Here is a 25,219-nt window from a genome sequence, read left to right on the forward strand (position 1 = left end):
CAAACCACAAGCCAACCCCGCAATAAAATCAAAGGTCCCAACGCCTCAAGGGTGAAGCTCTGAAAGCTGCCTTAGGGGGTTGGATGGACGGTTCTCATTGATTCCACTGGGGACTGGGGATGCAAATTTCACCCTAAAAGCACACCGAGTGCATGTGGACACAGAAACACCTGTAACTGTCGGCACATATGCCCCTGGGCACACGCACGTGCTCACAGTAAAGCAGACATAGCGTCCTATATAAACTCAGACAACAAGTGTGCCTTCAAACTTACACACAAACCATCCTGAACACTGATCCCGGGCACACACAGGTCTCCAGGGCTGCCCTGCACCCACCGCCACACAAATCCCAGAAATGGAGGACGGGAAGCCACCCAGCCCCCCTGGCGCTGAGGCAGGACCAAGCAAACCTAGGCCATCCCTGACGGGTGCAATTGAGTGCGCTTGGATAGCATTCAGGGGTGCAAGGTAATCCCTCCCATGATCCTACCAGCCCCCCAGACCTATGCACTCCTGGAGCCTCCCCCCCCCGCCACCGCCCTCTCCTCTTGCCGGCCCCCTCTCACCCTTCAGTTCCGTGAGCGTCTCCCCCAGCTGTTTCAGCACCACGGCCTTCTCCTCCAGCTCCTGCACAGGGACGAGCCGGTGATTGTCCTTCTGAATCTTCTCCACCGACTTCTCCAGGTCGCTGTAAGCACACCGTGCGAATGTCACTCCCCCATCCTCCGGGAAGGGTCCCAATGCTGGAGGGCAGGGGAGCAGCCGGTCTGGATCGGTGAGTGCGGGCAGGGCCCCCAGGGCACGCACGCAAGCCTAGCAGCTCAGGCCCCGGGCAGTTTTCCCCTTGGGCCGTTAGCAGCTCTGGTACCTATTCAGGATCATGCACCGGCAGGAAGGCCGACCAGGGGCCTCTCCAAACTGGCCCATTGGTGCTATGGCCAATTTATACCAGCTGTGGGGAGCTGGCCCAACAGACTTTAATTCCCAGAGCTATCCCCAGGCCCTCTTGGAGAAGGCAGAGAGCCACAGACAGAGCCAGGGACGGGCACTGGGCGCCCCGCCCCATCAGGGACGGACTGCAATCCCGCCCTCACTTTAACTGCTGGGTAATTAGCTCTTCCTCGTTCAGGTAGCGGAGCCGCTCCTCCTCCACCAGGCTGCGCTGGCGCTGCAGGGGGTCCTCCTGCTTGCGCATGGTGTCCGTCACCCGCACGCTGATCTCCGTCTCCGTCCGCCGCAGCATCGTCTTCACTGTCTCCTGGTTCTGCAGCTGTGAGGCCAGAGAGGCGGGGGGGAGGGGGGGACAGAGACGGGAGGGGAGGGCGTGAACTGGGGATACGTCAGGGAGCACGAGGAAACGGAAAAGCTGACCGATTCTGTCCCCCTCCCCTACGCAGATCCAAACACCCAGAAAGGCAATGCAGGGCAGGGGGAGCCGGAACTCCTGGGTTCTATTCCCACTTCTAGCCGAGAGTGTGATCTAGTGGTTAGAGCAAGGGATTGGGAGCCAGGACCCCTAGGTTCTACTCCCAGTCTTTCCTAGTAGAACAGGAGACAGAGAGCGCCCATTTGCACATAGGAGGGTGAAGGGTCAGGGGGGATTCAAGGCTGGCTGGGAACCTGGGGGTCTGCCACCCAGCTGCCAAGTGCCCTGCCAGCACAAGCTGGGGACGAGGGGGGATTCCCCAGGGCCATGTGTGCGAGGTGCTGACCCCAGCTCTGGGGATAACCTGGGGCTGTCGCTCCCCGGGTGAGAATGTGGTGGTGGTACTGGGGGGCACAAGTCGATTACACATTACCCCTCAGCACGACAGGTGGGTGCAGACATGGTGGGGGGCTCACCAGGGATCCCCTTTTCCTCTGTCCCACTGGAGAGCAACCAACCACCCTTCGTCACGACTACCAGGCTGGCTCCTGTGTCCACCCGTGGGTCAGCTTAAAAATCAAAAAGCTGGCAAAGATGGTTCCCCAACCCCACCACTCTGCATGCTTTCCCCGGGCAAAGCCGCCGGGCTCCGCCCCTCTGGTTCGCCTGGCAATCCTGGCTGTGGCAGGGTCTGCCAAGGAGGGTCAGGGCGAGACAGACGCAGGGGCGGGTGTACGTGGCACAGGCTGGACTTGGAGCTCTGACATACATCCCCAGGAATCTGGCCGATTGACGGAAGGAGCCGGGCCTTGGGAGGGCATCAGACATTCCCAGTCCGCCTGTCTGGACCGCTTCCCCCTCCCCCATCTCCGCAGCGCCAGCCGGAACCACCACTCCCCCCAAATCTGTCACTGGTAATTAGCTTTGGAGCTACGCAAGGCCAAGAAAAGCTGAACCTGGCCACCGAGATCCCTGGCTCCTGAAGGGGAGTTGCCATCTGCCTGGCCGTGCAGTGCCAGGGCGAGCGCCACCCAGCAGGAAGGGTGGGATTCTGGTGCAAGCTGCGGGAGGGGGTACGAGCTAGCAGGGAGAGAGGAGGGGAACAGGGTGCAGGGGGGGCCCAGCTGTGGATGTTGGGGAACACTGCTCTGCTACCCCAGATCTTAACTGGACACCTAACAGCCAATCCACCCTTTGCCAACCAACCAACGCGCCTTTGCTTTGCTCCAGGCCAAGAAGCGGGGCTGAGTCCAAACCCTGACTGGTGAACGGGCTGCAGAGCCTTCTGCCCCCGCAGCTCCAGTTCTCATCCCGCCCAGCCCCGCCGGGGCTATTGCCACGGAACGGCTCTTTGGTGGCCTATGGGCGTTGGCGGGTCTCAGGCTGGTTCCCGTATCACCCGCACCGCAGGCGTAGAAGGTGGTTTTGGACAAGAGGCTGAGGATACAATGGGACGTGGAGGCCAAGCTGCCCCCTTAGGGTCTGTCTGCACTGTGACAAAGGGGTGCTCTTACCTCGGGTTCAAAGAGCAGAGAAGACACCGCAGCGTGAATGAGGGGGAGCCTGGGGTTAAAGCCAAGTGGCCGGATCTTCACTGCTATTTGAACCCGAGTTAAGACCACACCTTGTTTTGCAGCGTAGGCCTGACTTGGGGGGTCCGTTAGCCGACTGGGCTATTCCTGCCTGCGGGTGACCTTCCCCACACCCTGCCACCCGGCCAGTGGGGCCAGGAGCTCTGTGCTAGGAGGCGAGGCAGGACTCTGATGGCCCTGAGCCGCACATGCCCCGATGAGAGCCGGCGGGCTCGCTCCCGGATGGCTCCCCTCACCTGCAGCTTCTTCAGCTGCTGCAGCTGGTTGCGGAGGTCGCTGGCGTTCTGCTGCAGGTCGTGGAGGTGGAGCTGCATGTGCAGGCGGGTGATGGCCGTCGGCTGCCCGGCCGGGGTGCTGGTGGCGGAGGGGTGCGAGGGGGCAGGGATCGGCGTCCCCGAGCAGCTCCGGCTGGCGGCTGAGAGCATGAACAGAGCAGGACAGCCAATGAAGTGCTAAGTCCAGGGAAGGCTCCCATCCCTTCTCCCTCATTCTCTGCCCCCCTCTCCTCCCCAGCCTAGACATGCACGGTGCTTTTGATCCAGAGGGGAGGCCCTACAGAAATATAAGTCACCCCACCTTGATCTCCCTTCCAGAGCCCGGATCCCAGTGTGAGCTCATTCCCACCGATCCCCTCCGGCAAGAGACACCCCAAGCCGTGGCTGGGTCTGCAAACCTGGTTCTCCCACCTTCCACAGAACCCACGTCCCCCTCCCGGCCCTGGGGCTAAACCCAGCCCCGTTGCTGCCTAAAGGCGGGTGGGTTTGGTGCTCAGAATTGTACCCTCAGACCAGGCAGCAGGAAGCCAACTGCCAAGGAGCCCCTAGAAACAGAATCACCCAAACACTCACCTGGGCGCTCCCAGTGCGGGCAAGGGGGTGATTGTAGAGCACCGAGCGAGGCAAGCACTGCTGTGCGTGGGGCCCGGCCCCGTGGGGGAGGAGCTGCTGTGTGGGGGTGGGGCTGGGACAGTGGGGGGGGAGCTGCTGTGCATGGGGCCAGGCGGATGCAGGAGGAGCTCCTATGTGGGGGTGGGGCCAGGCGGGTGGGGGAGGAGTGGCTGTGTGGGGCGGGGATGGGCCAGGCTTCCTGGGTCTTTCTGTGGAGCTGCTCAGTGGCCCCCTCAGAAGCCACGTTCCTCACTGCAGTGAGGGGCAGGGGGCAGAGGGCAGAGACCCATCCTCGAGGGCTGACGCCACCTGCCCAGGAGGGGGAGCCCTGGAGGCCCCTCCCACATGCTCCTGGAGCCCAAAGTCCCACGCCAGCTACCCCAATGGCGGCTCCATGGCCCCGGGAGTGGGAGGACCCAGTGCACCAGCACCTCCTGCAGGCGGAGCTTGGGGCTGCGGCTCCCGTCGCTCCCACCCAATCACTTACGTGCTGACGGGGGTGTCCCTCCGTTGGTGGCGTCCGTCTTCTCGCTGCATGGAGGGGAGGGCGGCGGGTGAGAGCGGGTTAAACAGTCCCAGCCCCGGCCCAGGAGAGCCGGCAAAGCGGGGAGGCCACCGAGCTAAGCCACGAGCAGGGGAGGAGGTGCCCGGAGAAGGACGTTAACTGAGACGCGTTGGGGTCATGCTGCCCCCTCCCAATCTCTCCCCTCGAACAGCCCCAAAGGGAGACCTCGCCTCTCCCTTCCCATGCTGAGTACGCTGGGGTTCCCCTGGGCCGTGAGGCCTTGAGTGGGGGGAGCCAGTGAGATTTGCAGCTGCTCCGAGGCCCCTTTGCACTGTTAGAACTTCCTGCACCAGCCCGAGTGTCCATGAGCACTGGGCCTGCTGGGCACCACGAGCTGGTGGAACTCACTGCCACAAGATAGCGGCCCAGAGCTTAGCAAGGATCGAGCGAGTCCAGGGAGAACAAGACTCTCCAGAGTCGGAGAAATACACAGTGAAAGGACAGGACCCCAAGTGCTTTGGAAGAGCCGTCGATGCTCCTGGCTCAGAGCGGGAGCCAGCCTCCAACAAACGGGGTGGTAGGAAGAGGCTGGCTGGGCCAAAGTTGCTCTGTAGGGGGAATCTGGAACCTTGCTCAGCAGTAGCTGGTGCTGGGCCACATAGGCCACGGGCGTGGTCCTTACTGCCATTCCTAAGAGCCTATCACAGGCCTGGTCCCCGGGCCCTGCTCTGCTGTCAGCACTGGCGAGCCCAGTGGGTTCGATTGGCAGCGATGGGGCTGCCCAGGGGAGCAGGGATCAGGGCCTCGTTTGCAGACAATCCATGTGTCTGGGGCGCTATCCCCACCGACCTGGAGAATTTGTTGGGGCCCGCCGGGGATGAGAGTGATGCTCCACGCCCTTGGGTTTCCTCTCTGCAGCCGCATCACGGGGCGGGGCTTAAAGCCTCCAATCACCACGCGCTTCCATTGAATGACACTGCGTTCCCGTAAAATAGCCCCCGGCGCCCCCTACAGGACGTTGCGGGATGTAGCTCGCGGCCACTGGTGAGATCGCCAGGAAAGCCCGGGTCATGGCCAACCTGCCACCTGTCCCACGCCGAGGCAAGATGAGGGGCTTCCTGCCCCCCTTCCTTACCTGGGGGTCTCGCCCTCGGAGCCCCGGAGCAGCGCGCTCTGCACCAGCCCTGTCAGGCTGGCGATCTGCTTCTCCATGGCTTCCATCCGTTCCCTTTGGGGGGTAGGGAGGGAAAAGAGCTGTATTAGATCCAGGCTCCAGCAGACGGGACCCTCCAGGGCCTGGTATCTGCAGGGGAGGCCAAGGGCCTATGGACTCCAGGGTCCTGGCCTTGCCAGGAGGATGCCCCATCTGAATCCATACCCCCCCCCAGCGTTTGAACCCTTTTGGGAGTCTCAGGGCCAGACCCTCGTCTAGTGTAGATCAGTGGAGCTCCCTTGAGGTCAATTCCCTCCTCGTGCCCATGCACGCCGGCCAGGGACCCGATCCTCCGTCTCTCTCTCTCTGCTCCAGCCTCCCACCACCGTCCCTGGCAGTAGAGACCGGGCAATATTTAAAGAGGGATCTCACCCCTCAGGCTGTCCCTGAGGGCCTTTTCCTTCTTTGAGCCTCGTCCTCCCCTGTTGGGGCCCTGGGCGGCCTGTGAATAATGAGTCCATTTGAGGCCTGCAGCCGCTTGCCAGTACAGCGGCCCGTGACGGGACAGCACTGCTAATTCCATCGACCTTTGTTGTCCTCCTACATCCTCCCCCCCTCATTTCCTCCCACGTCTCTCTCCCCCTGGACAGCTCCCTAATGGCTCCCCCCACCCTCCCCTGACAGCCCAGCTCACGGCCCTGGAAACAACAAATGAGACCATCATTGCTTGGGAGATGAAGAGACAGGCACAGAGATGAAAGGCAAGATAATGGGTTATTTCCATACCAGCTACCTGCCTGTATGCAGCTTTCCCTGCTGCACCGGCAGGGTTACAATGGAGGCTCTGGCTTTTTGTACACGGGCTGGGGAAGACAGAATCTCTCCCTTTTGTACGGGGCCCCTAGCCACACAGTGCTTGATGAGCTGGGATAGGGACACATTGCCAGGGAAACCGAGGCACAGAGTGATAAGGGGCCAGGATTTCAAGGGGGTACATATACATGGCCGTGGGAGCAGTCTCCCTCCCAGCCCGGTACACAGACTCATGCCAGCACGCTGCAAAGAGCTGTGTGGACATCCCGGCGGGACTGCCCGGCTTGCTCCCACCTCAGGCCCTGACTACGCAGCTCCGTGGGTGCTGAGCTGTCTTGCAGACGTGGCCATCGGCGTCACAATGGGACCTGAGGGGTAGCAAAGCTCCAGCTCAGAGTGACACAGGGTGCCCGTGAAAAGCCAGGCACTGAACTCAGGTCTCCTGAATCCCAGCCCAGTGCCTTATCCACAAGACCATCCTCCCTCCTTGTCATCCCACTGAAGTTTTTCTCTACAAAGTGGCAACAAGAGGTGACCCAGACCCCAGATTCCCCCACCTCCATAACCTGCCTGATGCAGTAGCCAAGGTCCAACAGCAGGAAAGACTCAAGAAAAAGAACCCAGGAGTCCTGAGGCCCAGTCCCCAGCTCAAACATCTCTATCGCTGGATCATACTCTACTGCTGACAGCCAATTACTGCATCTCAGGACTCCTGGGTTCTAATTCCCGTCTCTGCCACTGCTATGTGACTGTCACCTCTCTGTGACTCAGTTTCCCCACCTGGAAGAGGGGGATTTCAACCTGACCGACACGGCAAACCCAGGAGTCAGTCTACTCATCCCATTGTTGCTGGGAAGCTGCTGATCCAACCCCGGCTCCTTACCTTGTTTCCGTATCCTTGGCAGGCACAGGAGGGCTGAACCCTGACAGGGGTCGATCCCCAGGGCCTGGGAAGAGTTCGGGGGGGCCCGAGGAGCTGGGGTTCCGGGGCTTGCTGACGGGGCTCTCCATGAAGACTGAGGAGCAGGAGTCTTTGCGGAAGGACTGGCGGACGGGCGAGGACCTGCTGGACGGCCCCAAGTAGGGGCTGTGAGGGCTCTGCCCCTGCTGGACATCCACCAGCCGGCCGTCGGCCATCTTCTGCGGCGAGGACGGGGGCATGCGGAAGCCGAGGCTGGGCCCGTAGGTGTCGCTGTAGATCTGGGCGTTGGGCTTGTACAGGCTGTCCTCCAGCTCCGTCTGCAGGGCGGCCGCCGAGTAGGTGCTGAGGGAGCGGACCGAGCCCCGTTTGTAGAGCCCCCCGGCGTAGGCAAAGGGGTCGCCCATGCCGGCCAGGGACTGCGTGGAGGTGATGCTGAGCCGGCCCTCGTGCACCATGCCGTAGGGGTCAGCGTACAGCCCCTCGTTCTTCACCAGCACCATGTTCTTGCCGGCCAGGTCTTCGTCCGGCTTGACGTCCCGGCGCTCCAGGATGGCGCTGGGGCTGGGCGACACGCCCGGGGCGGGCGGCAGGTTGGAGAGGCGCTCGCCGTGGTGCACGGGGCTGCCGGCATAGGAGGGTGGGCGCCCGCCGCTGTAGGACATGCGGGAGCGGGACGGGGAGGAAGACTGGAGCACAGGTGGAGGGGAGCCGGAGGTGAGGTGGGAAGCTGGGGACATGGTGTTCAGCCGGCGGGTGGGGGATGACTCCCTGGAGGTATAAACCATCTCCCGCTGCAGGGAAGAGAGAAGTGCCACCGAGGCTGTAAGCACTCACCCCTCTTGCGGGGCAAGCCCCAGGCCCACCATCTGGGGCAGCCTTGCCTGGGAGGAACCCTTCCAGAGCGGGGCCCGGAGACCCCCCAAAAGGGGTTGTTCGTCGGGTTGCCGAGACCAGCTGCCTTTGGGTGTGTGTTGCACATGCATGTGACAATACCTCTCTTCTCCCTGCAGAGGGAGCACCCCTGCTGTACCCCCATTCTCCCTGGTGACCCCCCTAGATGTGCTGGCGGTTCACATTTCACACACTGAGCTGCGGCAGGTGATGGTCACTTGCACATGGGGTGGTTTAGAAGGCAGATGGGACTGGGCAGACACAGGACAGGAGGGCGGGGATACCAACACTGCCTAGCTCCCTCCTCTCCGCCGCAGCCCATAGCACGGGGCCAAGTGCCAGTCGCACAGAAAGGGCCCGATCCTCTGTTGCCAGCCGCAGGATGGCCATGTCTTGCGCCCACTTTGCACTAGTGTCAAGGGCTGCGCAGGGGGCAGGGCAATGGAGAACCAGGCCTAGAGTCTGTGGTATGGGGGTGATCTTGCTTGCGCACACACACACAGACTCTCACACACACACAGACTCTCACACACGTTGCTGCTTCTCGCATAAGCAACTGGGATTGGAGGCTGGGGGTTGAGGGAGGGGAGCCCTATGGGGCGTGAGCTGCTTGTTTGTAAACATCGGTGCTTTCAAACACACACACAGGTGCGTGCTGTCAGCAGAGCCAAATAATCACCCCCCCCCCATACACACATGCACTGTGAAATCAGGAGACGCTGCCACGGGGACTTAGAGCCCAGGGAAGATCACACAAAGTGGGGAGGGTCACTGGAGGCAGCAGTGGCCAGAAGGCAGATCCTGGAGTAAACCCAGAACCCCTCACCCACTCCTGGCAAGACCAGAACACCAGATCCCAGTGCAAGCCCAGCCTTCCCTCCCCACTTCTAGGATGAGACTGGAATGCCGGATCCCGGGGCAAACCCAACCTCTGAAGAACCAGCCCCCCCGTTGACCTTCACCCTGATGCACCCCAGAAATGAAGATCAGCAGCATCCCACACGCCCGGGCAAATTGCAGCTCCCTCGCTCTCTCTCCAGGAGCACAACAATTTGCTCTGATTAATACCCTAATCAGCATGTTTATGACTCCACTGCCAGGGCTCAGACCATCCAATCTCCTAAAGCAACCCATAACAGCGCTGCAGCTGGGGCTGACAAACGGGAGCTCATAACTCCTTCCACAAATATACCCAGGCACCAGTGTCCCCCGAGCCCCCCCCCGCCCGGCTCTCACACAAGCAAGGTCTGTCTGTCTGTCTGTCTGTGCGCGTGAGCATTTGCTGGCACCATTCTTCCCTGGCCCCATGGAAATGGGGTACTTCTTCCCCCTCCCAGATGGAAAAGTTGGGACAGCCCCTCCCTGGGACAGCCCCCTTCATCTGCCCTCTCCTTACCCTCAGGTCCCCATTGGTGATGTGCGAGGCTGGGAAGGAGGCGTAGAGGGGCTCTTTGCGGTAGATTTTGATGATGCTTCTGTCTTGGATGTCCCTGAAAGAGAAGGCAAAGCAGTGAGCTGGGCACCCCAATGGCCGTGCGGATTGCTAGCCCCTGGATAGCTCCAGCCCCTGGACCACCGGCAGCAGCCCTCTCGCTCCGTGCTAAAATGAGAGTAAACAAATCTCACGCATCAGGACGTCCGTCTGCTGCGGGGTCAGGGAGGGATGGGCCGCACTGGACGATCAGCCAGGGCATGTGCACAAAAGAGGAGTTCCCCTTGCATCTGGGAACTGGCCGAGGCGGATTCGCCCTGGCAAACACACTGGTGCTGTCACCATGCAGGGAGCAAACCTGAGTCGGAATTCTGAGCCCACCTGGAAGAGAATCTCTGTCTACCCCCCCACCCCGGCCCCACTGAGCGCGCCTGCTGCCCCCACAACCCCAGGGGCCCTCACCTGACGTCCTCCAGCTCGTAGAAGACATTGCGCGACTCGTCCTTGATCAGGATGGCGGTGTTGGACGATTTCAGCATCCCCATGGTTAGCTTCTGGGGGAACATGTGGACGATGAGGGCGTGCAGTGTGTCCATGCTGCTGATCTCGTGGGTGATGTGGACACGCCTCGTCTCGTCCCCGAACTGCAGGAAAAGGACCCCTGGAAATGGAGACGGGAGAGAAGGGGAGAAAGGGGGGAAAACACAGCTCTGAGCAGGCACTGACTGACAGCACAGCAGCCCAATATGTCAGGCATGGGGCTAGGAATCAGGAGACCTGGGTGCTATTCCTGGCTCTGTGTCTCAGTTTCCCCATCTCCTTGGGGGTCTATAGACCCCATATTATTGTTATTACTCTATATTCACGCCCAGCCCAGTGCCAGTAAAACCCTGCTCAAGCCAGGGAAGAGTGACATAAATTAAAGCCCAGTATCTCACCTAAAAACAAAGTGCTAGTGACCTGGGCTTAGCCGCAAACTTCCTACCCGGATCCACAGTTAAACCTTCACAAACCAGGGGGATCTTTGGCTCCACGGCTGCGGCTGTACTTGACACCATTGGAATGCTGATTTCTAGCCCCGGCCAGTCCACAGGGACCATTCTGATCATCATCTTCCTTCCCCCTCCCCCATCCCACCCACTCTGCATCTCAACACTTCCCCAGCCTCTCCCGAAAAGTAACAATGACCTCCAGCGCTTGTCATCTGGGAGATTCCAGCTGCTGCCACCCCAGGGGAAGGAACACTCATCTCACCGGCTCTGATAACTCGCTCCTTACAGCTGCAGGAGTTCTTGGGATGCTTAAAGGGGGAGCGGCTTGCATTTCTGGGCCCCAGCGGCCGGGGTTTGCCCAACTAGAGCCTTGTGCTGTTGGTGGGTATGCAGTGGAGCTGATGGGCCAGGGAACAATAAGTGACCAGCGTTTGCAGATCAGAAAAGTCAATGGCTGGCCTGACGAGCACCTGGCTAATGGGGGGCTTTAGGAAGAGGTTTCTCCTCCTACCGACAAAGTAACCCATACATGCCTTCAACAGGGTTTCTTGCACAATACTGACAACGGGCCCCTGGTCTGATCCAATCCAGTGTGGTCATTCCTAGGTACCCTACCATTGATCCCTGCCCCCCCGACACATACTAATGCCATGGGTCAAAGGCACAACCCCCTAGCGCTGGTGCGAAAGGAGTAACTCCCTCAGCTGTCAGTAAGTAGCAGGCTGTTGTAGTCCTTTAGAGGCAGCCACTAGAGGGAGACAGGAGCACACACAGTCAGCCCCCCCCCCACTGATGGACTCTGCCAGCCCCAGCTCCCGTGGCCCGTGTAGGTGGGGCGAAGGGTTAAAATGCCCCAGAGGGAGACCCAGTGGGGGCCGGCCTGCGGTACCTGGTGACCGGAGCTTGGTTTGGCTGGTGGAGCGGGACAAAGGCAAGCTTTGCCGGAACCGGTTCATCCTGTTGAATCCAATGGGCAGCTCGGCTTCAGACATGGTTTCCAGGGACTCCGCTGAGGCGAAGGAGAGTTTGGCTTGATCGGCCAGGGCGGGCTGGGAGCCCTGGGAGTGCCGCGAACTTCTTGTCTGGAACGGAAGAGATGAGCCGTCAGAGAGTACACCCTGCCCCGGACTACCTAGAGCTCACGGAGCGATGGGGTGCCTGGGGCAGCATGTTCCATGCTACACCCCATGGGGCAAGAGCAGAGCACCTCCCCCGACTCCCCAGGCAGCACTGGCGAGCCGCGGGCTCGGTCTGACCCAAGGAGGCAGTGTCAGGGGCGTGTTTTGCTCTACACCCCATGCTGAACCAGTCCAGGGCGATGCTCCAGACTCTACACTTCAGTGCAAGGCCACCCTGATCTCTTGTTTGAGCCAGGTACGAGACTGACCATCTCGGCTCTCTCTCCGCTCTGTGCGAGTGGGCAGTCTGCATTCTCAAGCCTCCGTAGCAGCTCCTTTGTTTTGCATGTGTGTTTCAGGGTGACACTGTGTTACCAGGGGTCTTGAAAATTACCCAGTTATGTGTTATGTAATTTACAGACAGTCCCTTTGCATTCCAAGCTCCTCTGAGTCCTTCTATCTCCCCGGTTACAATCAAGACGGGAATGGAACTGGGGGGCTTTGGAATAACTTTAGCCATTAAAGGAGGGTCGCCAAAGGAACTAGCTCCCAGGAAGCTTCAATGCCCAGGTTATTCTGGAAGCAAAGCACCGGCAAGGTTTATGGCTGCATGAGCAGGGCTGAAGTAATGGGACTGGGTTTACTGCAGTAAAAGTTTAATACGCCAGGAGTCCAATTTCACACAGCCAAACACATACCCCCAGTCGAAAGGCTCAGCCTGCGGGCGGGGGCTTTCTGCACAAACATCGGTAAACCCTGCATGCGGTGTGCATATATACTTAATAGGAACAGAGCGTACCAGGTACATGCATCGTATAAGTCAATGCGTTTCGCACCCCACACTATCCCCAGGGAAAGAAATATACCCACACTGGGAATAAGCTGATCCCATCGGCACGAGGATCTGTATCGGAGCTGCTCTGCAGAGGCATTGAGCACCCACAGCTGTAGCTGAAGTCCTAGGGGGTTGCAGGTGCAGACCACCTCTGGTTAATCAGCCCTGGGGTGAATATAGGGGAAGCTTTTCCGCAAATGTCCATACAGATTTTGGAATGAATTCCCATTACTAATGGGTTCCTTTTCTATGGACATTATAGGATTTGAATTACAGTAGTGCCGATAGACCCCAGCTGAGACCAGGGCCCCAGTGTGCCAGGCGCTGTATAGACCCTAACTGAAATCAGGGCCCTGTTGCGCCAGGTGTTATACATGCTCAGAGGCAGAGACAGTCCCCGCCCCAGAGAGTTTATAAGCAGGTGTCTCAAATTGGACATCCAAAATGAGTGAGCATGCGACACGCCCTGATGAGGAGTTGGTGTCAAAGCCGGGATTGGAACCCAGGAGTCCTGCTCCTATCGTCCCTGAAGACAGACACATGACATGCTGCCGAATCCTGCTGCGTCTTGCACCCACGGAAATGCTGGGATCTTGCCATGTGGCTATGACTCATAGAATCATAGAATATCAGGGTTGGAAGGGACCTCAGGAGGTCATCTAGTCCAACCCCCTGCTCAAAGCAGGACCAATCCCCAATTAAATCATCCCAGCCAGGGCTTTCTCAAGCCTGACCTTAAAAACTTCTAAGGAAGGAGATTCTACCACCTCCCTAGGCATTCCAGTGTTTCACCACCCTCCTAGTGAAAAAGTTTTTCCTAATATCCAACCTAAACCTCCCCCACTGCAACTTGAGACCATTACTCCTTGTCCTGTCCACTTCTACCACCGAGAATAGCCTAGAACCATCCTCTTTGGAACCACCTCTCAGGTAGTTGAAAGCAGCTATCAAATCCCCCCTCATTCTTCTCTTCTGCAGGCTAAACAATCCCAGTTCCCTCAGCCTCTCCTCATAAGTCATGTGTTCCAGACCCCTAATCATTTTTGTTGCCCTTCGCTGGACTCTCTCCAATTTATCCACATCCTTCTTGTAGCGCGGGGCCCAAAACTGGACACAGTACTCCAGATGAGGCCTCACCAATGTCAAATAGAGGGGAACGATCACGTCCCTCGATCTGCTGGCTATGCCCCTACTTATACATCCCAAAATGCCATTGGCCTTCTTGGCAACAAGGGCACACTGCTGACTCATATCCAGCTTCTCGTCCACTGTCACCCCTAGGTCCTTTTCTGCAGAACTGCTGCCGAGCCATTCGGTCCCTAGTCTGTAGCGGTGCATTGGGTTCTTCCGTCCTAAGTGCAGCACCCTGCACTTATCCTTGTTGAACCTCATCAGATTTCTTTTGGCCCAATCCTCCAATTTGTCTAGGTCCCTCTGTATCCTATCCCTGCCCTCCAGCGTATCTACCACTCCTTCTCGTTTAGTATCATCCGCAAACTTGCTGAGAGTGCAATCCACACCATCCTCCAGATCATTTATGAAGATATTGAACAAAACCGGCCCCAGGACCGACCCTTGGGGCACTCCACTTGATACCGGCTGCCAACTAGACATGGAGCCATTGATCACTACCCATTGAGCCTGACAATCCAGCCAACTTTCTACCCACCTTATAGTGCATTCATCCAGCCCATACTTCTTTAACTTGCTGACAAGAATACTGTGGGAGACAGTGTCAAAAGCTTTGCTAAAGTCAAGGAACAATACATCCACTGCTTTCAATATGGAAACCGGCTGGCTGTTGATCTCCAGGAATGCAAAGCTTGGTTTTAAACAGCAGACTCATCAAACACACAGAACAAACACCCCTGAGGTGCAGGAAAGGGGACATAAAAGGGGCAACATCTCTATTTTAAGACCAACCCCTCCCCCCAGTATGAAATGATAACAGCCATAATCGTCATTTAAATTAGGCATTAATTGGAAACTTTAATTAATCTTGGGGCATGAGGATGTTTTATGGGTTGAAAACATTCTCTCTGTAAATAACTGCCAGAAAATTAGATAAAGAAAAGGAGGACTTGTAGCACCTTAGAGACTAACAAATTTATTTGAGCATAAGCTTTCGTGAGCTACAGCTCACTTCATCGGATGCAACATTCATCCGATGAAGTGAGCTGTAGCTCACGAAAGCTTATGCTCAAATAAATTGGTTAGTCTCTAAGGTGCCACAAGTCCTCCTTTTCTTTTTGCGAATACAGACTAACACGGCTGCTACTCTGAAACCAGAAAATTGGATGTAATTTACACTGAGACAAAACAGTCGGCAAAACGGGCCTTTAAACTGCAAACGGCAAGAAAACGGTTTCTCACTTCAAAGGGCCTGATCCTGACGGCTGGGAGCAGGATCGGAGCCAATGGGCCAGATCCAAAGCCTGAGAGGCTAATGGGAGTCTCTCATCTGGGCTTTGGTCCTGGCCCCAAGAGAGGTACGCCGGGGAGAGGGACAGAAGCTGGCTGCCGTGCTGGGCACGCTGGGATGGATTGTATCTGTGCTGCCCTGTGGCGTTTAGCGTGAGAGAGACATTTGGTACCCAGTGGGCAGCCGTATCTGGGCCAGGCTGGCTGCTGGGGCCACGCTGCACCTTTCAGCACAGCTGAGGGCTTACTGCGCCGTGTTTGTTATCTGCTCACGAGCACACGTACACAGGATGAGATCCAATCTGTGACCGGGGTGGGAGGCACGGGGCGACGGCCGGGACTGAGATTCCCATTGATCTTCACGAGCGAGAGGGCGAATAACGCTCAAGAGGCCATGTCAGGAACAAGTTGTTGGTCTGTTCCTCCTGCCCCAAGACAAATATCGCTCGGGCCACAGTCAGAACTGAGTCTGCACAGGCCCGTGCCCCCTCTGCTCCTGCAGCAGGTGGGCCACCCTGGCTCAGCCGGAGGGCTTACAAGCGTCTCTCGTCATTTCTCTCCAAACCAGATGAATCCACAAGACTTCCCCCCGCCCTTTCCTCCAGCCCCACCCCTGGTGCAGTCCTTTACCCCAGGAAAAGGGGAGTGCAACCGGCATGGTAAATTACCACGGCTCTCATTGAGTAGCATTTCACGCCCATGTCACGCCAGGGTACGTGATGCCACAAGACACAAGGCTGTGGAGAATCAGGCCTGGCTTTTTTCCGTTTGGAGGCCAATTCCATTTCAGAAGCAAGCCAACCAGCCCGCTTTTCTAGCTAAGCTGTAAATACCACCACTACTAAAGAGCTATGGAGGCTGTTCCAGTTATTAAGGCATGGACTGAGGAGATGGGTCTCAGTCCCTGGCTCTGCCACTGACTTTCTGTGTCTCCTTGGGCACTTCGAGCCAGGTCCTCAAAAGTAATTCAGCTCCTAACTCCCACTGGTTTCAACAGGAATTAGGCCCCTAAATACCTTTGGGGATCCAGACCTTAATCTTGGGATGTCTCTGTTTCCCATCTCTAAATTGGAGATAATTATGCTCCGTTTCTGGCTTCCCTATTGAAATTTTAAGCTCTCTAGGCTAGTGGCTCTCAGCCTTTCCAGAGTACTGGCCCCCTTTGAGGAGTCTGATTTGTCTTGCCTACCCCCAAGTTTCACCTCACTTAAAAACTACTTGCTTACAAAAATCAGACGTGTCACAGCCTACTTGTACTGAAAAGATGCTGACTTTCCCATTTTTACCATATAATTACAAAATAAATCAATTGGAATATAAATATTGTACTTACAGTTTGATGTGTAGTATATAGAGCAGTGGAAACAAGTCAATGTCTGCATGAAATTTTAGTTTGCACTGACTTCGCTAGTGCTTTTTATGTAGCCTGCTGTAAAACTAGGCAAATATCTAGACGAGCTGACGTATCCCCGGAAGACCTCTGCGTACCCCCAGTGGGTACGTGGACCCCGGGGTTGAGAACCACTGCTCTAGTGCAGAGACTGTCTCTCTCGGTATTGTACAGCGCCTGGCACAATGGGGCCCTGATCTCAGCTGGGGTCTCCAGACACCATTATAAAATACCAAGCACTTGTTGATTCTCCTCCCTAGATCTCAAGATGGTTCACGAAGGTAGGTGAGTTAGACTAGGGAGGAGGAAGGCTCTGCCCAGCTTGGGGAAGCAGTTCTCCCACAGTGAAGGTACACACCCACACAACCTTAACTCTGCCCCCTGGAGCGGGCAACAGTCACAGGGAATGATTTGCCTAAGCTCCAGCTACACTGACTGTGCTCAGTGTCGCTGTCTTGATGGTCATTTTCCAGCAATACGTCCCTTTCTTTCTCTCTGCCCCTTGGCCCCCCACTCGCCCATCAGTTGCTTTCCACCCCGAGCCCCTCTCCGCTCCTTCCCTGCCCCTCGGTGCTCCCAGACTCCCCTAAAGCGAACCCAAGCCCGGGCCGAACTGTCAAACCGACAAGGCTCTAGAAGGCTTTGAAGGGAGGGATGACGGGTTTGCACGCGTCCAAGCGAACTTCCCTCCCCGCCCGCTTATTTTGTCTGGAGAAGAAAATAAAAATAGATTGAACCAAGGGGGGAAAATATGTCTGTGGTGCTCTATCTGCATGACAATACAGGCCTTGTTAGCAGAGTGATTGCTGTTGCTATGCTAGCATCTTTGTTGCTAAGGGTTTTAGTGTGGGAGCCGCTCAGGGTGTCTGGTGAGCTCCAACATGCTTTGACAATTGGTCCAGATAGTTCTGCGGGGAGGCATTAGTTGATTTGGGGGGGGGGGGGGTGTGAGATCACAAGCAGGGCGTGGTACATCCAGCTGTTCCGGGGGAGTTGATTTCCCACAGTTGCCCAGGTTTCAATTGACCCGGAGTAATTAACACCATCCAAAGAGGCTAAATTACACCATCCGTTTTAAAAAAAACACAGGAGCTTGGAAATTAAATTGATTTCCAGGCCAGAAGGGGCAATTTTCATCATCGAGTCTGACCTCCTGCCTAGCACAGGCCAGGGGATTTCACTTAGCCTCACCTCGGACCCAATGACATCATGCTGGGGCTATGACATCACAGCTAGATGATGAAACACGAGGCTCCCAACCTCTCTCGGGACAGGTCACCTCTACAGCTGCATTTACTCCACTTGTACCTTATCCGCACAGCCGGGCGACTGATGCAAGCCCAACGCCGCTACCAGGAACGGGCCCTTGTGGGGAAGGTACCGAGATGGGCCTGGGGCAGCCCGGCTGCGGCTCCTTGCTTTGACACCTAAGCACTTTGCCAATGTGAACGAACAAAGCCGTGCGGAACCCCTGTGCAGGGTTATTACTGTCACTTGGGGCGGGGAGGGGACAACAAGGTGCAAAGATAAAGTGACTTGCCTTGGGTCACACAAGGAGCCAGGCTTGAGCCCCGATCTCCTGGATCCCAACCTGGTGCCTTAACCACAGCCCAGTGGCGGAGCCAGATTTTGCAGCCAGCCGGGTGATGGGTCACTGGTGGTGCCTCCCTATTCAATGAGTGCACCCCTCCTCCTCCTCGCCCCACCCAGGGGACACCAACCACCTGCGGTAGCACCCTCCACCCCAGCACCACAGCCCTAAACCCAGCCCGGTGTGAAGGGGAGGAGAGTGGGCCTGGCTGCGCAGGGCAGGAGCCGCCCCACTGGGTGAGTGCAGCATGAGCTCACTATCCAACCCTGTATGAAAGGTGCCATGCACACACCTAACGACTGCCGGGGGGGGGGGGGGGAGCAGTCACACACCCCCGGACCCCTATTAGCCCTACCTCTCGCCCATCCTTCCTGTCCGGCAGCTGCTTTAGCTTTCCACCCCCGACAAGGCCCTTTGCTTAGCTCAGGCTGGACAGGGGACGGGGCGTCATCAATTCACGCCCTGCACTGCACCCACAGCACTTCCCCATGGGCAGGGCCAGCAGCCAGCTAGGCTGAACCGCCCAGGGCGGGTGCAGGAGGACCCTGCTGGGAGCTCCTCTTTCCAAGAGGGGGACACGCCGCGGCGACCCCCACTCAAGAGCGAGGGCAGGAGCCAAGCCGCCTGCAGGAACCAGGCGTGGATCCCACACCTGGGATATACAGAGAGGAGGCCGGCAGAGAGAAGCTGCCGCCGACTTTACAGAGTGATGCAGCTCCGTCCTTGACCTCCCATTCACTCAGAGGGAACGGCTGTTTATTACTCTGCCTTGCTAACCACCGACCCTGCCATGAGATAATCTATTAAAGGACAGCCCTCCACCCACCCTGGCTTCCACCCCTGCCACCAGCTGATGTGAAGATTCCAAAGCAGCCCCGGAGACCCCGTGATCTCCCCCACCCACCGGGGTACAACCCTGTCGTATCTTCTTGGGTCACAGGCCCTAGCTGCCTTCCCGAGCCCTGGGCCCAGCCAGGCTTTCAGGGTGATTCTGCCCCGGCTGGAGTCAATGGCTGTTATACAGATGGCTGGGTGCAGGATTTAGGGGCTTGCTGTGACTTGATCCCCTGAGGCAGCTACAAACATCGTGTGGATAGGGCCTAAAACACATGCTGCCAGGGTCTGCTGCTGCCTACCCTCCCCAATTTGTCAGAGACCTTGGCCCCTGTGGAAATGAGCTGTCTGCTCCCAGATGCCACCGCCCCTCGCTCCCGCTCCTCAGCATGGTTTGGCACTGCGATTAAGCTGCCGTCTAAAGAGATGCAGCCACGTTATTATTGGGGGCCTGCTCGTGCCCCTAGCGAAATGAACAGCAAAGCTCCCGTCTACGTGGCCGGGGGCTGGATCACGGGGGAGCAGCTCACTTTGTAAACAGCCGACTTCCGCCGGCGTGCCAGCCCTCCGGAGCAGTGGGGGAGATGGGTGCCAGTCATTCGGGGCAGCACGCAAAGCTCCCTCGGGGACCTGTGCTGGTGCCCCTGCTCACAGCACCCAGCAGAACCCCTTGCCCTCAGCAGGACAGCGCTGACTCGCTTGCTCTGCTTCCAACTTGGCCGAGCCGGTGCTGGGGGCAGGAAGAGGGAACAAGTCACAATACCCCCAGAGAACGGGGCCATTCCGGGCACTATTCTGCAGGGCTGATCTACCTCGGGGGAATCAGGCTTCAGCTATCGTGCAGGGGGGACAATATATACTTGGGAGCAGAAGCTTTCACGTTGGAAACACACTGCAGTAGAGGCACTGTGGCCTAGTGGATCGAACACTGGACTGGAACTCCAGGGCTTTATTCCCAGCTCTGCCGGGCGACTTTAGGTAACAGAGTAACAGCCGTGTTAGTCTGTATTCGCAAAAAGAAAAGGAGTCCTTGTGGCACCTTAGAGACTAACCAATAAATAAATTGGTTAGTCTCTAAGGTGCCACAAGGACTCCTTTTCTTTTTGACTTTAGGTAAATTACTGAACCATCCGGTGCCTCAGTTTCCCCACCTGCAAAGTGCTTTGAGATCTATCACCGGTGAGCCCAGAAGGGGCCATTATGCCCATTTGGTCTGACACAGGCCAGAGGCCCTCCCTTGGCGAGTCCTGCTTCAAGCCCACACCTGACGAAGAGCTCCACATAAAAGCTGGACATGATTATTACAGTGCTCCTATATCACGTGGGATCCCAGAGTGGTGAGACAGGAAAGGGTCGCCTGCCAAGTGCTGAACATGGCATAATCATCATCTTCCCCTTCTTTTTATTGAGTGCCTTTCATCCCAAAGGCGAGGGAAAAGCTTATCTACCTGCCTAGCACATTTCAAAGCTGCCTCTGGCCTTGCTACCAGAGCGGTGCGGTTATTTATCCTTACGTGCATGCTCTCACACAGGAGTGCACACAGCTAGTCACTTCGCTGGCTGATGCAGAGTGAACTGCAGGGGGTGGGGTGGGGGGGAATGTCGGCTGAGAGAATTCAATTCCCCGAGAGGAAATCAGGGCACTAGGTACACCAAAAAGTGCTGTGGGAGTTTGGGATGAAATTCACCCCCACGCACAAGGCTGGGGCGTCAGTTACCTCCTGCTTTAGATAAGTGGGATCATGCTAATTTACACCCGGGGGGCAGGTTTTCAGGGGCTCAGCACCCACAGCCAGGCCAGATTTTCCAAAGGACTCAGGGCCAGATTTGTAAAGCAACTGAAATCAATGGGAGTCAGGAACCTAAACACCTGTAAACACCCCAGCCTCCCTGCAGCTCCCCCCATGACATTTTCAGCATCCGACGGGCCGAGTCCTTCGGAGAGTCCAGCCTCACTTGTGGGTGCTGATCCCGTCTGCGAGCCAGCCCCTGTGACCACCAGCGCTTCAGCAGCCCTTGGCTTTCTTGTGCCAGCGACCTGCTGGGAGATGACCTGTTTATTGCTGAGCATGCATTCCACCCCAGGGCTACTAGGTCCCACTGCATCCCCCCGGGGAAGGGGGGGGCGGGCGCGGCTCTGCTTTTGTGCTGAGGGTGCGTTCTACCCCAGCGATGCTGTACCGTGGAGCTACACACTGCGGGGATGGCGGGGGCTGCGGTAGAGATTTTAATTCCAGAGCACTATACGGAAAGTAAAGGAGGTAGCATCTTGCCTTTCATTTGCCGCACAGCCCAGAGACAGGGCTTTAGCTGGGCTTACAGCTGCCTGCCAAACTGTTACCTCACGGGAACGGGAACAGCCATCTAATTAACCCTGTGCAAACCGGGGCTCTCCAGGGCCCTGGCATTGCCTTGCGCCCCACCACCACGACAGAGATGGCATGTTCTTGTGCATTTGAGAAGCATCGAGCTAGAGCGGACAAGGAAGGGCAGGGCACAGACTTGCCTCTAAGCAAAACCATGGCCTGTTTGGTCAAGGCCACCTGCCAGCTGCTGCTGGGGAGGGTCTGACGCCAGCGGGCTGCACTGAGCGGAAACCCAAGCAGCGCTTAGCCTTCCAGAGGGCAGCGCTGCCGGGCAGAGGATCTCTGGCGGAGGCACCAAGGTCAGGGAGATTATTGCGTGTGACGGCGGAGAAAACACACACACGCCAGCTCCTCAGTCCTCCCCCAGCAAGGAGTCAGGACTGACCCAGCGTCCGCCAGGCCCCTGGGGGTGCAGGGCGGGTGCGGAAAGGCAGGCGGGAAGGAGAGAGAGAGGAAGGAAGTGCCAGGGAGGCTGGGAAGGGGAACAAGAGGAGCAGGGAGGAAAGACTTCCTGAAGCCAGGAAGGCAGCAAGGGCAGCAGGATGAATCCGCCCCTGTGAGCGGAGTGTGGGAACCTGGAGAAGAGAGGCCAAGGCAGGGCACGAAAGGGGAGCTGTGGCCCACCAGGGCTGACCCCTGCTATGCTGTCTGGGAGAGCCGATTGCGGAGCCAGCCCAGCGCCTTCCCCCCTGCAGTCTGACCCCCAAAAGGGAGAAATGGCCATTTAGCAGCCTGCTCCTCCTTGGCCAGCAGATCTCACAGCTGCTCCAGACAGGCCAGATTTCCCTGGAGTGTGACAGCCCCAGAGGGAGGCTGACAAACAGGCGGACAGATGAGCTGAGAAGTGCAGGGCCAAGGAACGGCATGTTGTGCCAGGCCCTGGTGTCGCCCGCGTGTCCCTGGCTTGGATTTTCCCCTTGGGGTGGTAGGGAGTCGATCACTGCACAAAGATCTGCCAGGCGCTGGGTGGACAGATGGACAGGAGTCCCGCCCCACAGCCTGCAGCTGCTGGGAGAGGCTGCCGGTGGGGACTGCTGACCTTGCTTTGCTGTTCATTGGAGGAGCAGGAGTGAGGCACACACACAACTGCCCTGGCACTTGGAGCCCGGCTTGCCCATTGCCACTCTGCCTCGTGCCGTCAGCTGCAGCACTGTCCCACTGTAATGTACCAGGCTGAAGGGCGACTCCCAGGCACCCTCGCTCCCATCTCTAACCCCACACTGGACACCCGAAGCTGCAAGGCTGGGATAATGGATGGGAAGCAAAATACAACTCTTTCCTCTACCGTCACCCCTGGCCCAGACCCCCGGTCCCTCTCTTTCCAGCCTCCAGGCTGTCAGAGAGGGGAGAAGAAGGGGATCTAAGAGCTGCCCTCTGCCCAAGGATCTCAAAGCACTCTGTAATTAAATAGGTGTTCTCCCCATTTTACAGAAAGGGAAACTGAGGCATACGGCAAGCTGAAGTAACCCTGTCTCCCAAAGCAGGCAGAACCAGCTACTTCAGAGGAACGGGTAAGAACCCCACAGTGGGCAGAGGTGGGATAATCTGCCCCTTACACAGGCCTCCTTCTGATCCCTAACAGAGATTGGCTTGAGCCACAAAGCAGGATGTTTAACATTTTCTTTCTGCATTAACTGTCTTAACTCCGCATATGCTGATTATCCATGCCCTCTTGGAACCTTGCTACATTCTTGGCCTCAGCTGCATCCTGTGGCGGTGAGTTCCACAGTCTAACCACACAGGGCAATTCTCTCAGAAGTTAGCATTAGAGGGCGGACATCAGGAAACGGGGGGGCCCCAGGCTACTCCTTGTAGACAAGGGTGTGCGATCTGTACAGAGAATGCACAAGCTCTATCTGAGCACATTCACTACACCCCTGTGAGGAACAGAGATATTATCATCTTCATCTTCCAGGTGGGGAACTGAGGCTCAGAGAGACTAAATCACTCACCCACAGCTGTACAGGAAGTCCGTGGCAGAGTAGGGCCTTGCTCCTGGGTCTTCAAAGTTCCCAGGGGTCACTAACCACTGGACCCACCTTCCTCTCCAGGTTCAGCTCACTTACTGGGGGCCTGGGGTAGCAGAGCAGCAGGAGGGCTTGTCTACACTTGGAAATTTACCAGAATAAAATAATTATTATTCTAGAAATAGCTAGTTCGGCAAATTTCCAAGGGTAGAGAAGTCCTTGGCTGTTATTCTCCCAAGGAATTGAGTTAACAAAGGGCCTGTGTAATTCACCGGCAATGCTCCCCCCTACACACCTGGCCCGTGCGGGGTGGGGAGAGAGAGAGAATTCTCCCACCCTGGTCTCCTCCTGCCCCACTGGCTTCGCTGCTGTTTAAGCCTCTAATGCAAAGGGAGAGGGGGCCGCTTTTATCTTTTTTTTCTTCCCAGAGTTGAAAAAAAAAAAAAAAAAGAAAAGATACAATTAAGCAATTCTCTTAGCTTCCAAAACCTCCAACAATTCCTTGCTTGTCTGCTAAGAAACAACTTCATTCTATCTGCCTGGCTAGATAAGGATGCCTCTCTCCTCCTGCATCCCTCCCAGCCCCTTCCCTCCTTTTCCTACCCCCAGCCCTGCTCCCCTCTTCGCCATGGCGGATACAGCCCTTGCCAGCTTTCTGGTGTTAAACAGGCCGTGCTGGAGGAACGGAGATAGGCCCCCAAACGGGTGGAGGAGACTTGTGGGGGGAGGCTGTGAATTCAGGTGCAACTGGGGGGGATAAATGGGGATAGGTGGGGCATGGGATTGTCCCGCCAGCTCAAGCGATGGGGGAGGGGGGCATAGAGGGACACAGATCATCAGGCTTGTCAGCCACACCGCTTCGGTATTGTCTCCTCACCCATTTTTGATACCCCGGAAGTAGCCCAGATCCAGGGCACTGGGAAGCACACGTGGCCCTAAACCCAGCCAAGCCGAAGTCCAGGCCACAAAGAGCTTTACGCTCCCCGGTGAGTCAGAGAAACAGGGGACTTGGGGAGACAGATGCAGGGAGGCGCGGGGGGCATTGTCACCTAGATGACTGCAGAAGGGTTTGGAGGGAAGCTGCTCCGTGCATAAGGGGCAGCATCGGGCTAGGGATTGGGGGAGGGTGCAGGCGGGGCCGGGGCGGGAAGCAGTGATGAGGTTTAGAGGTTGATGGGGAGGACAATGGAGCCAGAGGCTGATGCGGGCTGGAGTTGGGGATGGGGAGGGACAGGTAGAGCAGAGCTAGAAGGCTCTGAGCTCCTTCCGAGCCAGGCACAAGAGGCTGGCATGTCCCAGCCCCACTGCCACGCCCGGGTCCCACCCTCACTGCCACGCCCACACCGAGACCCTTTCCCCAAGGCTTAGCCAGCCCGGTCCTCCCACCCCCAGCACTGCACATGCTGCAATCCCGGCCCCCAGGAACAGCACTGGGGGGATCTGCAAGAACCCCACCGCAACCCCGCTGGCTGCCAGCTCCCATTCGCTCCGCCGGGTTTGGTTTCCCTTTCAGTTACAAGCGGCCTGCTCCCAGTTACTACACTCTAGCCAACCTCGCTCCAGCCTGGTCCTGCAGGGCACATGGGAGGGGCACGCGCCCGGGGGGCAGATGCCCAGACTGCAAAGCAATGCGGGACTGCCCTTCGGCACACATTCCCCGCTCCTCCCCTCTGACCCCCATCCGGGCTGTCCCAATTGGCAATTGCTGAACCTGCCCAACCAGGACCAACCCAGGGCTCAGGAGCAGTTGGCACGTGCCCGTACTGCATAGCGGCACCTCTCCGAGCTGCCACCTTGTCCTCCAGAACCTGAGTTTTCATTTACCCCCAAATGCCAGTCTCTAGCTGGCACGGTTGCAAAGGAAACGCTCAGCAATGAGACCCGAGCGGGACTGCCACAGAGCCTGCCGAGAGCCTGGGCCAAGAGCTCCGAGTGGGGCTGGCACCCTGTTCATCCCAGCGAGGGGCTAACTGGGCTGCCCCGGGATCCTACGATCAATGCCAACAGCGAGAACGACTGCCTCCCCGAGATAGGACGGGAGACAGCCGGTCACAGACCAGCACAAGCTGCTGGTTGGGACGGTACCATTTCAGTGCCAGGAGGTCCCATTGCTTCAGCGTTTCCATGCACGTCCCAATGGC

At 57.6% G+C, this 25,219-nt stretch overlaps 1 protein-coding gene across 1 annotated transcript in view; it reads right to left on the bottom strand.

Annotated features, from left to right (window-relative positions):
- SRCIN1 (SRC kinase signaling inhibitor 1) overlaps positions 1-25,219 on the bottom strand; it is a 95,798-nt gene that overhangs the window by 23,366 nt on the left and 47,213 nt on the right. Inside the window, exons 4-14 of the mRNA XM_077806348.1 lie at positions 11,446-11,638; positions 10,027-10,225; positions 9,529-9,622; positions 7,203-8,032; positions 5,489-5,581; positions 4,336-4,379; positions 4,185-4,196; positions 3,660-3,669; positions 3,198-3,363; positions 1,098-1,273; positions 570-691 (exon numbers count right to left, since the gene is read on the bottom strand). Of these exons, the coding sequence (XP_077662474.1) occupies positions 570-691; positions 1,098-1,273; positions 3,198-3,363; positions 3,660-3,669; positions 4,185-4,196; positions 4,336-4,379; positions 5,489-5,581; positions 7,203-8,032; positions 9,529-9,622; positions 10,027-10,225; positions 11,446-11,638 (1,939 nt within the window). The remainder of the gene's footprint in view (positions 1-569; positions 692-1,097; positions 1,274-3,197; positions 3,364-3,659; positions 3,670-4,184; positions 4,197-4,335; positions 4,380-5,488; positions 5,582-7,202; positions 8,033-9,528; positions 9,623-10,026; positions 10,226-11,445; positions 11,639-25,219) is intronic.

The sequence above is a fragment of the Eretmochelys imbricata genome, chromosome 27 (genome assembly GCF_965152235.1).
Source record: "Eretmochelys imbricata isolate rEreImb1 chromosome 27, rEreImb1.hap1, whole genome shotgun sequence".
NCBI classification, from domain to species: Eukaryota; Metazoa; Chordata; order Testudines; family Cheloniidae; genus Eretmochelys; species Eretmochelys imbricata.